Here is a 13662-nt window from a genome sequence, read left to right on the forward strand (position 1 = left end):
TTGTCAATGTAAATAGAAAACAATTGTACGACAAATGGGCCATATTTTAAACCAATAGGCTTGACAAATGCAGCCATAAAACCCTTTTGTGAACTTCTCCATTTCTTTTCAGTGAACATGCGCAAGGGGTGACGATTTGTTAAAGGGAACATGAATTTGAATTGAACGCAACACCGGGTCTGCATTCCTTTCCCACCACTTTCCAAAGCAGTTATGCCCAGGAAAAATAATAATTCATGTTACTGACAAGTTGGGGCCAATTTGTTTTGTATTCAACCATCATGCAAAAAGGCCCCTGTGAATTGTAAACGAAAACAATAACTTATGTTTGATTTGATTTTGAGCAACTTCGCTTTTTGTTAACTGTGTTAATTAACACATCACTTGTGTTTTATTTTTAATTTAATGTTGGAGTGCACTTTAATTTTCTTTAATATAATATGCTTTAACATAATTGTCATTCTACTTAGTTCGATAGAACCAAAATGCATGTTGTTGAAGCCACAGTATACTTGCACACGATCGGGATGCAACCCACTCTGCCTCATTTTGAGCCAATAAAATCTCTGCACAACAAAACAACAACAAAAGCAAATCAACTGTCACTTTAGCCCAGATGCATTAGCCTTTCCCAAACAGCCCGCACAGAGGTCTCGTAGGTTTTGTTGTTGTTATTGTTGTTGTTTTCCCTTTCCCCCTTCACAAAGCACCAAAAAAAAAAAAAAAAGACGAACTTTGCCGGCCTCACCTTTTGGTGCTGAACATGTTGACAATGTCTCCGGGCTCCTGAGTGGACAGTTCTGGAAGTCAAGGGGAGAGGCTTTTCCCTTTAGGGAGCTGACCTAAAAAAAAAGGAGACAGAGAGAACCATTAAAGCAAAAAGAGCATCTTCGAAAGAGAGAGGGTTTTGAGGGTTCCACAAACAGCCCCAGACTGTTTGTTTTAAGGGCATTCAAACTGAAGGATCCTGCTAGCTCAGGGAGGACTCTCAGTAGAGGTCAGAACACCAAAATGCTTTCCTGCTGGTTCCTAATGAAATATAGGTCTGAGTCATTGAATCTCTAAGGTTTTTGGAAAGTCATCATTACAAATGTTGGGGCTGACCTCACTTTGTGCACATTCAAACACTGCAAAGCATTTCCAGGGACCAAAACCGGGTGTGCAAAATAAAATCCGGAAATAAAAATATCCTGAGAAAAGGAACACGGCGAACAACCAATCTTCAGTGGTGTTTCCCATAAACCTTCATCAGTAGCTGAATATTAGCTGCTGATTGCTGAATGCTACAAGCTGGGCACTTTCACAGATTGCACTATGTAGGTGATCAGGGCTACAATGCGCTCTATTGCAAGTCATCATAATCAAAAGTGCCCTCTTTCTTATCATTTAGATTAAAAAAAAAACAAAAACCAAAAAAAAAAAAAACATAGCAGACACCTGCTAATATCAGAAAGGGCAGCAGACATGTGCTAAGACTTAGGAGATGTAGGGAAAGGTTTTTCAAGTCTAGACAGAAGGGGTCATCACACAGCACGGTTCAATGCTCTCCTTGTATTCGACACACCCCATTTGTGATGCCACCGGCAGTCAGCTGATGAGATGAGCTCAGCTTCATTAGCGCAGAGAAGACGCTACGCATGCAGCGCCGTTGCCCTCGATGACTGGCGATTGCCGAGGTATTTAGCAGAGCTATCCATTTACACACAGAGGCAGTGGAAGGTATTAAAAACACTGAACACAGACTCTCACGGATCGACTTTCTCCTGCAGGTCTCCATTCATTTGGAACGCAGTGCCTTCTGGGATACAGGGCATAACGTGTTTGCGATTGAAGAGGTTAGTTCACTCGCAGGGAGGACTGGCCCACGTCATTACTAGTACAACTAGTAATTCCCCCCCCGGGAATGCCTGGGAAGAGAGGGAGAGAAAGTGGGTAGCGTTGGGGACGAGAGGCTTTAAAGCTGACTTCCGTTCGCCAGAGGGTTCAACCGTGCAGAGGTCTTCATTTTCATATCATGCATCCACACTGTGTGTGTGTGTGTGAGTGAGAGAGAGAGAGAGAGAGAGAGAGAGAGAGAGAGCACACCAGGGCAAGATGATTGAGAAACAAAAGGGGGAATGAGTGAATAGATAAAGATTACAGAAATAAGAGCAGGAGAGTAAAAACTTAGAGAGGGAGGGCATGAGCGAATAAGAGAACAAGGCATGGCAACACTGCGGGAGGGTATAGATGACACTCCTTTTTATCTTCGGAGGACGTGCTCCTTTGTGGCCGCTCAGACAGTCCCCACTCAAGCTCAGTTGGGATCTGATGTTGTGGTTGCTTTAAAATGATTCAAGTCTGACCTTAGAGCCTGAAGAATTCTGAGCAGGCATTACATTTTTTTTTTTTTTTTTTGGGGGGGGGGGGGGGGAGGAATTGAGAAAAATAAGCAAACAAAAGGTGGACACACAAGCCGTTTCATCCTTATTTAATGACCTAAACCTCATCAAAAACAGTGTTCCTGTAGGCCAGTGTTATAAAATGGGTCAAACACACAAAAACAGTGTTTTGGGGGTCCACATCTTTTTATAAACTAGTAAATCTGAGATGTGCTGACAGGAAAGTATACATGATTCAAATTTCTTTTCCGGTTTCTGTAATGTCCTGGCATAAACTGGGAAAATACATTTTAAAAAATAGGCGGTACCTTAAATACACTTTTGTAATGTGAAAAGTTATTTGTGCGTGTCTTTGTGTTTGGGAAACAGGGCATTTTCAGAGGACTTTCTTCCTGGCCTAATAAAAACAGATTTGCGTCCCTCATCTGACCATTCTGCAAATATACAGTAATTAAACTTGGAGGATTTGAAAAACAAACAAAAACAAACAAACAAACAAACAAACCACAACAACCCATCTCCCTACAGGATACTACAAAAAAGCAGCAAAATGCACAATAAAAACCAGCTGATTCAAATAAAAAATCTTGACTGCGCTAAAAATCTGCACGGCGTACATTTGAATTGCAAGTTCCTAATGCATCAAGCGTAATTTCATCAAACAGCTGATGTGAGAAATTGCTTCTTTATAGTAAAATGCCTCTTGAGGCCAAAACACTACACCACCACACAAACAAACTAATTAAATAATTAAATTACATGTAATTTAATTAAAAATCCTAGAACACTGAAGGTGGAACAGACGAGCATTATTAAACTACAAAAAAAAAAAGCTTCCCCCCCCTTCCCAAATGACTTGATCTTACACACTAGTTACAAATACTTAAGTAGACTTGGTGTTGTGTCTCCACTGGGTGGGAGAGAGGCTGGCTTGTTGCTCGGTGTAATTGCCTTGGCAAACTCCAAGTCCACAGACAAACACAATTAGCATCCAGGCAGCTGACGCGCAGAAGGACTACTCCATGTGTCTCTTGGGCAGGGCGTGAAACACACCCAGCACTCCCTGCACTCCCTGCACACCTGCAGACACAGCTCCCACACAGCAACGGTTAGCCGAGACACCATTGCCGCTGTGTCCATGATCAGCGTCCGTACATGTGTCCATGACGTGGAACATCTTTTCCATTTGACGGACAGGTCCATGCTTCATGCTTCAGAGAAGAAAGGACATTTGACGGACAGGACCATGCTTCATGCTTCAGAGAAGAAAGCATCCTTGTTTTTTCTGCCCTGAACGCATAAGGAATAAAGTAGAAAGTCAACAGTTCCATTTGTCCATTTTGGTCTCAGCAGTGAGGACTTGGCTGTTTTTAATCACTGGCCAAATGACTGATGGGGGTGCGAGTTGAAAACGTGTTCTGTCTCACTCCATCACTCACTCACTCCCTCCCTCCCTCCCTCCCTCGCTTTGTCTCACTCTGCCTCCCCCCTGTTTTTCTCTCAGGGTCTCAGGGGATGATTGTGATTTTAGACAGGCCCGTTGGAGGCACCCATATTCCCCTCTCTGCTTACACATTAAAGGTAGACCATGTTTCCAGAGATTAGAGGCCCCATTAGCCCTGCACAAGACCCACAGCAATTATGGAAATTCCTCCCACAATTACAGCAGATCTGTGCATAGGCCTGGTGTGGTTGCTGAACTCTCGCGTTCACATTGGCCTGCCCAGAGGCCCGTTATCACCTCAGGGCATCGCTCTCTCCTGCCTGTCGGCTCTCTTTCCTGCCTGCGACCTGCTGCGTGATCAATAAACACAGAATTGGGAATTTCTGGGGGAAAAAAAACAAAACAAAACAAAACCAAAAAAAAATAAAATAAATAGTGGTAGATTGATGATCACCTTGGGATGCTAAGGGGAGGTAGAACAAAGTGCAGGAGGACTGCACATTTGAACAAAGCTTAAAGGACGGACTGGTTTTTGGGTAAGCAAAATCACGACTGCTAGTTTGAAACATTTTTTGTTGTAAAGTAGATTTAAAGCAAATCTTCACTTGGGTGCAGTGCTATTACGCATCACAGACATTCATTTCGATGTTTAAACCTGTACTGCATACAAATCAGGGGAAATTCTTCAAGCTGCAATGAGGCCACTTACAGGCCACTCTCGGGTACTGAAGTAAAGTGGCCTGTTTAGGCATGGAAGTCTGAAATAACTGCTCACCAAGGCTGCTTCCTTGACTTTATATTACATTACATTATAAAAGCCTCAAGCAATATTGTTATAGGTCAGTACTTCTGGTTGCACCACAGTTACATGCACGAACATTAACTGTAGGTCAACGCTCTACCTCATGCAATTCCCTTTTTATGGCCGCCCTTGCTACGACGCAAGGTCGAGACCCCACTGATCCTGGCAGGAGGGCATGACGGAGCAAAGCCTCCAAACCATTGGACAGCTTTCGCCCTTACAGATCCACAGCCTCTGCTCCCCAGCCACGCCCCACTCATTTTCTGCAGCTGAAGGTCCTCGTCTGTCACGCCCCTGACAAGAGGCACCCAGCCCCCTCCCTAATTCCAGGCGCCGCCACTACGCCCGGTCATCAAAAAGAAGGCTGGGCGAGTGGCGTCGCATCACTCTCGGACATTAATCCACGGCTTTTCTTTTCCCTTTTGGCATGGCAGGTATGTTTTTCAGCTTCGCATACACATGCTGCCAAGCTGGGGAACAATGCAAGACCTCTGACTCAGAAAGGTGGGTTGCCTGCCAGTACTGTAAGACCAAGTGTAGATATTTGCCAGGACAATCAATCAGAGAGAGCATCTGCACAGGCCGCTGTGCGAAGATCTGCACTGCCATAACACTCTGCTGGACTGGTGGTGATCGAACGAACCGGTGATTTGATTGACAACAAGCCAGATGAATGAAGTGCTTCTGAAATCCAGCAGAGCAAATGAGAAACAGGAAAAAAAATGGCACAGATAAAGTCTCCTGTAACAAGACCATATGACCTTTAGCGGGATAAAACATGGCTGCAACTGATCTGAGCTGATGTGCTTAACAGTTGTATGTGGATGTGGGTAGAATACAACCGTCAAGCGAACACCCGGTGACAGCAAACAAGGCAACAGGATGGCAAAAACACAGAACATTTGCAGAATAGTTTCCCCTCTGTATTAGCTGAAAACAGAGTGCACAAAATAGGATTTGATTCAATCACCATTAACAGCTCTGTTAACCCATCTGCACCCTTGATTCACTGAATGGATCTTTGGGTGTGCCCATGCATGCATTCAAAAACAACCCCCCCCCCCATGCTTCGGAGAAGACAGCCATTTCTTCCATCCTTTTCTCCCAATTAATTAAGCTACTTTAATACAAAAGCAGGAAAAACATCTGGACAGATGCTTGGAGACAATATGAAGAGCACAATTTGTTTAGCAAAATGAAACTTAAGGAGTATCCAGAATTCTTCTGCATTTGTTTGTTACTTTTTGAAAACTAAGGCAAACTAAATCCATTTCATAACCCCAAAAGATGCCAAGAGATCTTCTGTAAAGATTGGTGATTGATGGAGTGCTTATATTACAAGATACTCTACCTCGTTTAAAGGAAGAAATGAATTGAGATGAAGTGTTTCCCGATTTCCTAAATTCGATCATACGGAAGGAATGGATGCGGCCTATATTTAGTGGAAATAAGCCTCTAGCCAGGCTGAGGCTCTGGCCAAACTATACGCTCAGGAGTGACGGCATCAGCAAAACAGTGGAAAACAGCCCTTAGCAGTGTCGTGGCTATTCAGCCATGCCCCGTAAGACTGCCTGCAACATGAAGAGACAAGGTTTAGGGTTCTTTTCGCCAACTCGTTCCACCAGCTAATATTCTGTTGATGGAGGCAAACACTTCTTGGGGCAACTGTTCTCCACTGTGACCTCCACTCCTGGTCGTGATTTCACCGGAAGTGCTGCGGAGAGAGCGGAGTGGCCTGGGAGGTTCTGCTTAGTGAAGGAAACGTACCACAGATGGACAGACTTCCACTGGAGTCATCAAGCTGTTTGTAATATTTATACAAAGTAAGGACACCTTCGTCCTAGGATGCTAAGCCATCTAACAGTTAAGGCCAGTCAGTACCTGTAGTTCCTTGTAGAGGAAGGTGCTGATGACACCAAGATCCTGGGTTTTGATTTCTGTGGAGCGCACATACTGTCATACTGATGAAAAGATGATGAAAGTTGAAATACTTCAGCATAGCCTGCACTGCTAAATGGTCCTCACCAGTTTGCTGCAGTAGCAACATTAGCATTTTTGGGTCACTGGCTACTGGTGGAATTAACTTGTGTAGTTACAGAGGCCCCTGCTTTAGCTGGTCCTCTGCCGTTTCCAGTGATTTTGTGTGTCCCCCACTTACGCCATTACAATGTCTTGAATGCTAATATAATAGAAATCTATAAAGAACAAACTGCATCTTAAATGTTGTTACAAACAACTATTATAAGAGGAAAAAAAAAAAAAAGAAAGTTGAGACTCTGCAAAGCCGACAGCCCGTGGCAGTCGCACAGCATTGGAGTACCTGTTCATGAAATTTTTAAAATCTGTTGATCTCTTCCTGTGACAAACAGTGAGATCATGTTTCCTCCTGAGGCATTTATACAGAGATAGGGCATGTGTGCCAAAACAAACAGCATCCTCAGCATCTGCAACCAAATTCATTCAAGCTCACGCATCTTACCAGTAAGACTATTTATGTGCAGGACGGGGATTAGGCGTGCTGACCCAATAGCATGGGTTACTTGAGTTTAGCTATCCGAATCCCTCCCTAATCCCAAAACAGTGCCATCCTGTTAGGTGTTAGTCACAATCTCCACTGCTCTCAAACTGCTCCCAAACAAACTGGCTACTTCAACTAGTTACCACCAATTCTTCTACACCAAAGCAAAAGGAAAGAAGCTTCCTGATTATTAATTTATAGAACAACAAATCAAAAACCACTGTGTTTACTGGCTCATCTGAGACATCTCCAGGACAGCAGGAAATTCACCAACTAAGGTTAGAGAGGACGGAAAAGTGTCGTTAATAACTGCCAATAATCAGACGGCTAGTCTAATCCATCACTAGTGGCAACACAGGGAACACCCACAGCTAATAAAAACTTGTCTATAGCCATGCTGCAGACACGGGGTCATACACAAAGGTGCACTGCAGGATTAATCGCAATAGTTTTGAAAAAAGGTTTGGGGTTTTTTTTGCTTTTTTTTTTAAAATCCAAATATTTCCATGCACCTTTTAAAACCGAACTATCTGGCAACCTAAATCCACAATGTTCCCTTTTCAAAAAGCGTCTTTCCATGAACAGTCCTGCTCATGTGGGAAAATCCTCTCTCTACTAAGATTTACCTTGTTATGCAACTCTGTGGGGTGAACTGCTGATACAGCTGTGTACAGAGGACAGCCACTGGGGTGTCCTAACTGAGCCATGTGCAGATATTGCATATGCACACGTACGGTGTGCTATTGTGTTCATGCATGGCAATTTAAAGCCTGAGCTTTAAATAAAACTACACCTAATTCAATCAAAACCCATTCAAATCAAGTAGCGGTTTGTTTTGCTGCTACTAAGTCATTGTGCAAAGCCGGAGCACAGGCACAACAAAGGACAGGGTTGTTTCGTGGACATACTGCAGATTACATCTAATCTTGGTTGAGTGCTCTCGTGAAAAAGCTTTCTGATCAGACAAGACTCATACGGGGTGCGGTGCACTCTAAGCCGAACACGCAAACGCGTCTCACCTGTATAGCACGTGACAGCGATGTGCTTTCAGCAGTAAAGAGCGTCTGCTCAAGGCCCGCCACACGCGCGCCCGCCCGCGCGCAAGCACTTAGCCTTTCAGTACAAGGTAAACTGTCACGTTTGCGTTGCCCCTCGCGCTATGCTGCTGTCCTATTTTGCAAACGTGAGCTGAAATTAGCCGTGCGTTTTACCCCGTTCACGTAGCCCTGTCGTTACAGCGATCGGACATCCGGTGAGGTAACTCTGGGCCGCCCTGAGTGGCTTTAAATATTTAAGAGTCAATGTGTGCAGAGGAGACAGTACAGGCTTTGGTGCAGTGGCGCTCTACAAGTTTAGCGCAGGTCGTGTAACTTCTGAAGCATGCTGCCTCTTCAAGAAACACTGACGCCAGCGCCTTTGTTAACAGTCGACAATGAAGTTTCGGAATTGTACGCGTTACTCAATTCACAGTTACTTCGGGCTTTTGTTTTGTCGCCAACTCATTCCATTTATATATATTAATATTTATCTACGACGGGACGCATTTTGAATTTGTGGCTTGTGCTGAATGCTCACGTAAGGGAACAGTCTTGTTTTCGCACATATAAGCGGATTTCCCCTTCTGTGAACTCCAGCGGCGGGGTTTCTGCTCTAGGCGGGTTGCTCAGACAAGCCCCCAGGAATTGCTGTGCCCTGCAGGCTTAGTTCTGTGGTACTGTGCATCCGCCCCGCAGGCAGCCGCGACACTATTATGAAGCCACTCTCACATATGAATAATAGAGCACCGGCCTGCCGTCTGTATGCAATCTGTGAGGCAATGCTGCTTAAGTCATGCCACTTCAATCAACTTCAGAAGACGGATCCTCACTGACGTTGATTTATGTCTCAATTAAACGTTAAAGCACCGGAGAGCTGCCATTTAATCCTGATGTTACATATTCCAACTTCAATTAGAATTTTAGTTACAGTTGTGCTAGTGGGAGGCGTTTAGAAATTGGCTAATTGTTACAAGTAAATCAAATCAAAATTTATGTATACAGCGCTTTTTACAACAGATGTCACAAAGCAGCTTTACAACTGTCTGAGTCCAAGCCCCCAGTGCGCAAACCAAGGGTGACAGTGGCAAGGAAAAACTCCCTAGAGCACGAGAAAGAGGAAGAAACCTTGAGGAATTGAAGAAGTAGAGCCATCGTGATAAAACATCACATCACTTTTTCTATATAAACAGAATCGGGACCAAACATTTTCAGCTAGTTCACCTGACTCAGACTACTATAAGAATCCTGGGACGGCTTACCCCAACTAATACCTGCTTCTAATCAACCATTTACAGGCAAAACCACTGTCCATGATGTAATACTTCCTTTGATCACATGCATTAAAAAAAAATTTTTTTTGAAACCTAAATAATTTAATTGTTAATGTAATTAATTAACTGTAAATGTCTTCTTACTCACCTATTATTAATTAGTATTGTTGGTGTTGGTAATAGTATTGATATTACTATCGAAAAGTCAAGAAGCCATATTTGTTTTTTCGGCCGCATATTTACATTACTGTTATATGCAAAGTATTACTAACTATAATGACACTTCTCGGAGCCACAAGAAATGAATAACCATCAGTACTGAGTAATCATGCACTTGGCGCATTTCTGAGACGTTAATTTAACAAAAGGTCCAACTAACCGGTTCCTATCCCAAGTTGCAGCAGCATTTAAAGTTGACGAAACGCTATCGCGGTTCATCGCGTACAGTTGCATAGATAAAACCCAGTGTATCCGCTCCGTCCGGTATCTGGGCACCATTCAGATCCACCATACATAATGTCTGTCGAATGAAAAACAGCAGCACAAAATTAACGTTCAAGAGTTGTGGTAGTAGACTTTTCGCTGTCCAGGCAAACCGGCTACATCATCTAAGGACCTTTGCGAAACAGGGCAAAGCCGAGAAATATTGTTACTTACTTTTACATTAACGCGTCTGGCATGTTCCAGCGTAGCTATTCGCGGAAAGGTTCACCGAAGAAACGCGCAGGTCCGGCGTCTATCAATCTGACGGGAGTCGCATTTCTGCAGAATGCGGGAGACATGCAGAGTAATTTGACCTTCTCAGAATAGAAAGTACCATTCCTCCCGGGCGGGGGACAGGCTCGGACCATACCAAAGCGCGGCACACTAGAATATATCAACTTTTTTCCTTTGTTGCCGGAAAGGGAACAAACACCTATAAAGTTATTTTAAAAATCAACATTTTTTATTTGTCCAACTATATTACATGCTCCAGATTAGCATTTTTTAACGTCCCAGCTAGCATCCTAAGGATGCTTGTCCTGCGAGTACTCTGAAATAAATATGGAAAATTCCTGCGGGAAAATGACGTTAAAGTACAGCTGTCTTTCTGGCTGTACTTTATACACATAGGTGTAGGTCAAACAAACAAACATCTCACGAAGGACAGTCCATGTGATATGTGCATGGGCAGGGACACAAGACGAAAGTTACTGGCACTTTTCTGTGCTGCCGACGGGAGCTCGCGCTGTCACTGCGGCACGCGGCAGAGCTCGCTGACTCCAGCGTTCTGGTTTGCTTTGAAATGCCACTGTGCTCGTGCTGGGAACCGCCCAGAGACTCCCACCTGGCGTGCAAACATCAGCCACAGACACATGCATTATCAGGATTTGAACCCTAACTGATGCAGTTAGCAGCTTCTCATTTGTTAAGCAACCATGTCGAAAGACACGGCCATGGAAAAGATGATAATCTGTTTCAGAAGGGTCAAATTATTGGCCTGCATCATGCAGAGAAAACATTTAAGGAGACTGCTGAAACTACTAAAATCAGGTTAAGAACTGTCCAACACATTATTAAAACGTGGAAGGACAGTGGGGAAACATCCTCTTCAAGGAAGGAATGTGGTCGGAAAAAAATCTTGAATGATCGTGATCGGCCATCACTTAAACGTGTGGTGAAATCAAATCGTAGAAAAACAACAGTAGAACTGAGGGATGTGTTTAATAGTGAAAGTAAGAGCATTTCCACATGCACAATGTGAAGGGAACTCAAGGGATTGGGACTAAACAGCTGTGTAGCCTTAAGAAAACCAATTGTCAGTGAGGCTAACCATCTTTAATTTGCTAGGGAGCATAAAGATTGGACTCTGGAGCAATGGAAGAAGGCCATGTGGTCTGATGAGTCCAGATTTACCCTGTTCCAGAGTGATGGGCGCATCAGGGTAGGAAGAGAGGCGGCTGAAGTGATGCACCCATCATGCCCAGTGCCTACTGTACAAGCAGTGCTATGATCTGGGATTGCTGCAGTTGGTCAGGTCTAGGTTCAGCAATGTTATGTGCCCAAAGAATGAGGTCAGCTGACTACCTGAATATACTGAACAGGTTATTCCATCAATGGATTTTTTCTTCCCTGATGGCACAGACATATTCCAAGATGACAATGCCAGGGTTCATTGGGCTCAAATTGTGAAAGAATGGTTCAGGGAGCATGAGACATCATTTTCACATATAGATTGGCCACCACAACCTGAACCCCATTGAGAATCTTTGGGATGTGCTGGAGAAGACTTGGTGCAGTGGTCCAAATCTCCCATCATCAATACAAGATCTTGGGGAAAAATGAATGCAACTCTGGACAGAAATAAATGTTGTGACATTGCAGAAGCTTGTGGAAACGATGCCACAGCGAATGCGTGCTGTAATCAAAGCTAAAGGCGGTCCAACGAAATATTAGAGTGTGTAACCTTTTTTTTAGACAGGCAGTGTATATGTGTATGTGTGTGGCTGGGATGTACTACATCAGGAGACAAGTGGCTGGCATAGTATACAGAAAAAAGTGGGATACACCCCCAAAGGTGGTGGAAAATGACCATAAGATCCCGTGGGACTTTGAGATACAAACAGTCAAAGATGGTAATGGCTAACCAGCCAGACAAAGTGGTGGGTAAACAACAGAAGATGGTGAGATAGTGAGAGATGTGGCAATCTCAAGTGACTGCAACATCGGGAACAAGGAACATTAAAATCTCGAGAAATACCAAGGGCTGAAAGAAGAGTTGTGGAAGGTGAAGGCAACTGTGGTTCCCATTGTAACTGTAGCACTAAGGGCTGTGTCCCCCAAACTGAGAAAATGGCTCCAGCAGATTCCAGGAAGAACATCCGAGACCTCCGTCCAAAAGAATTCAGTACTGGAAACAGGTAAGATACTATGCAGGACTCTCAAGCTTAAGATATATACATATAAAAAAAACACAGACGTGTGTGTGTGTGTGTGTGTGTGTGTGTGTGTTTGAGAGAGAGAGAGAGAGAGAGAGAGAGAGAGAGACAGAGAGAGAGATAGATAGCAGTGAAGTACACCTTTCAAGAAACAGAATGTTTGGTCAGATCCTTTACCAGTTGTGCCAGCAAAGCACAAATATACATATAAATGTCCCATTTCTCTGGAAACTTTGTGTGCTTCATTACAATTTTGAATCTTTGAATAAATAAATAAATTATATATATTATATATATATATATATATTATATATATATATATATATATATATATATATATATATATATATATAGTAGATGGATAGATATAGATAGATAGTGCCATATGTGCATAAATATTTGGGGTGTGCCTGCAAAGTTCCCTATTCTTACATGGCTCTTTTCTCACTGGTCAGATACTGCTTAACTACATAATCCCACTCTTTGAGCTGTACCTGGTTGCTATGGTGATCCAGTCCAAACTCCTCCTCAGTTCAAAGTGACCATACAGTCCCTAACATACAGGAAGGAAGTCTGTTCCCAAGGCTCGATGAGGCAGAAAAAGCATGTTAATAACATTGCTTAAAGAACCTTCCTCATTGGTTAATTATTATGATCATGTTGAGCCTGCCCAGCCCTTAAATTACTTATCCCAAATCCACACAATCATGGCAAACTACAGCTTGTGACATGGTGAGGTAAGATTGTATGTTCACAATAATAATGCTTCCAATGACACGAACCTGAATCGGCAGAATCCGTTATAAAAGACTTAAGTGTCATTTTTCTACACGTGATTATGGTCGGGTTGTCATGGTGACCATAAAGAATAATTAATAAAGAATTCGATGTAAGGCCCTCACACTTCATACACATGCAGAAAATTATTTATCTGAAGAGATAAATAAGGGATGTTGTATGTCACAGTGGGCCTGGAACAAACTCCTGAGTGTGAACGTAGGCTACTACTTTCAACAATGACAATATATTCTCACAAATAATTGACGTTAAAAAAAACCCCACTTTGTTTCTCATAGGTTTGTTTTCAGGAGTTGATTACCACACTGAAGTGATTCACTCTATATGAATGTGTTAACATTTATTAAAGTCCTGTCTACAGTGTTCCCTTAGATAGTACACAAAAATAGCATTTCATATTAGAGTACCATTCACAAAAAACAACTACAGATGAACAGCCAATTTTGTAGCCCTATGTACCAAATACCTTACAGAATATCATCAGAAGTGATTT

General features: G+C 43.0%; 1 protein-coding gene across 3 annotated transcripts in view; it reads right to left on the reverse strand.

Moving 5' to 3' along the window:
• oxr1a (oxidation resistance 1a) overlaps nucleotides 1–10244 on the reverse strand; it is a 106340-nt gene extending 96096 nt beyond the window's left edge. For 2 of the 3 annotated variants that reach the window (XM_035525886.1, XM_027009529.2), the window contains exons 1-3: nucleotides 10111–10244; nucleotides 9833–9973; nucleotides 749–842 (exon numbers count right to left, since the gene is read on the reverse strand). In XM_035525886.1, the coding sequence (XP_035381779.1) occupies nucleotides 749–765 (17 nt within the window). In that variant the 5' untranslated portion in view covers nucleotides 766–842; nucleotides 9833–9973; nucleotides 10111–10244. The remainder of the gene's footprint in view (nucleotides 1–748; nucleotides 843–9832; nucleotides 9974–10110) is intronic. The other variant, XM_035525883.1, reaches the window with a different exon arrangement.
• Between the last annotated feature and the right edge of the window lie 3418 nt (nucleotides 10245–13662).

Source organism: Electrophorus electricus, chromosome 5, assembly GCF_013358815.1.
Source record: "Electrophorus electricus isolate fEleEle1 chromosome 5, fEleEle1.pri, whole genome shotgun sequence".
In the NCBI taxonomy this organism is placed as follows: domain Eukaryota; kingdom Metazoa; phylum Chordata; class Actinopteri; order Gymnotiformes; family Gymnotidae; genus Electrophorus; species Electrophorus electricus.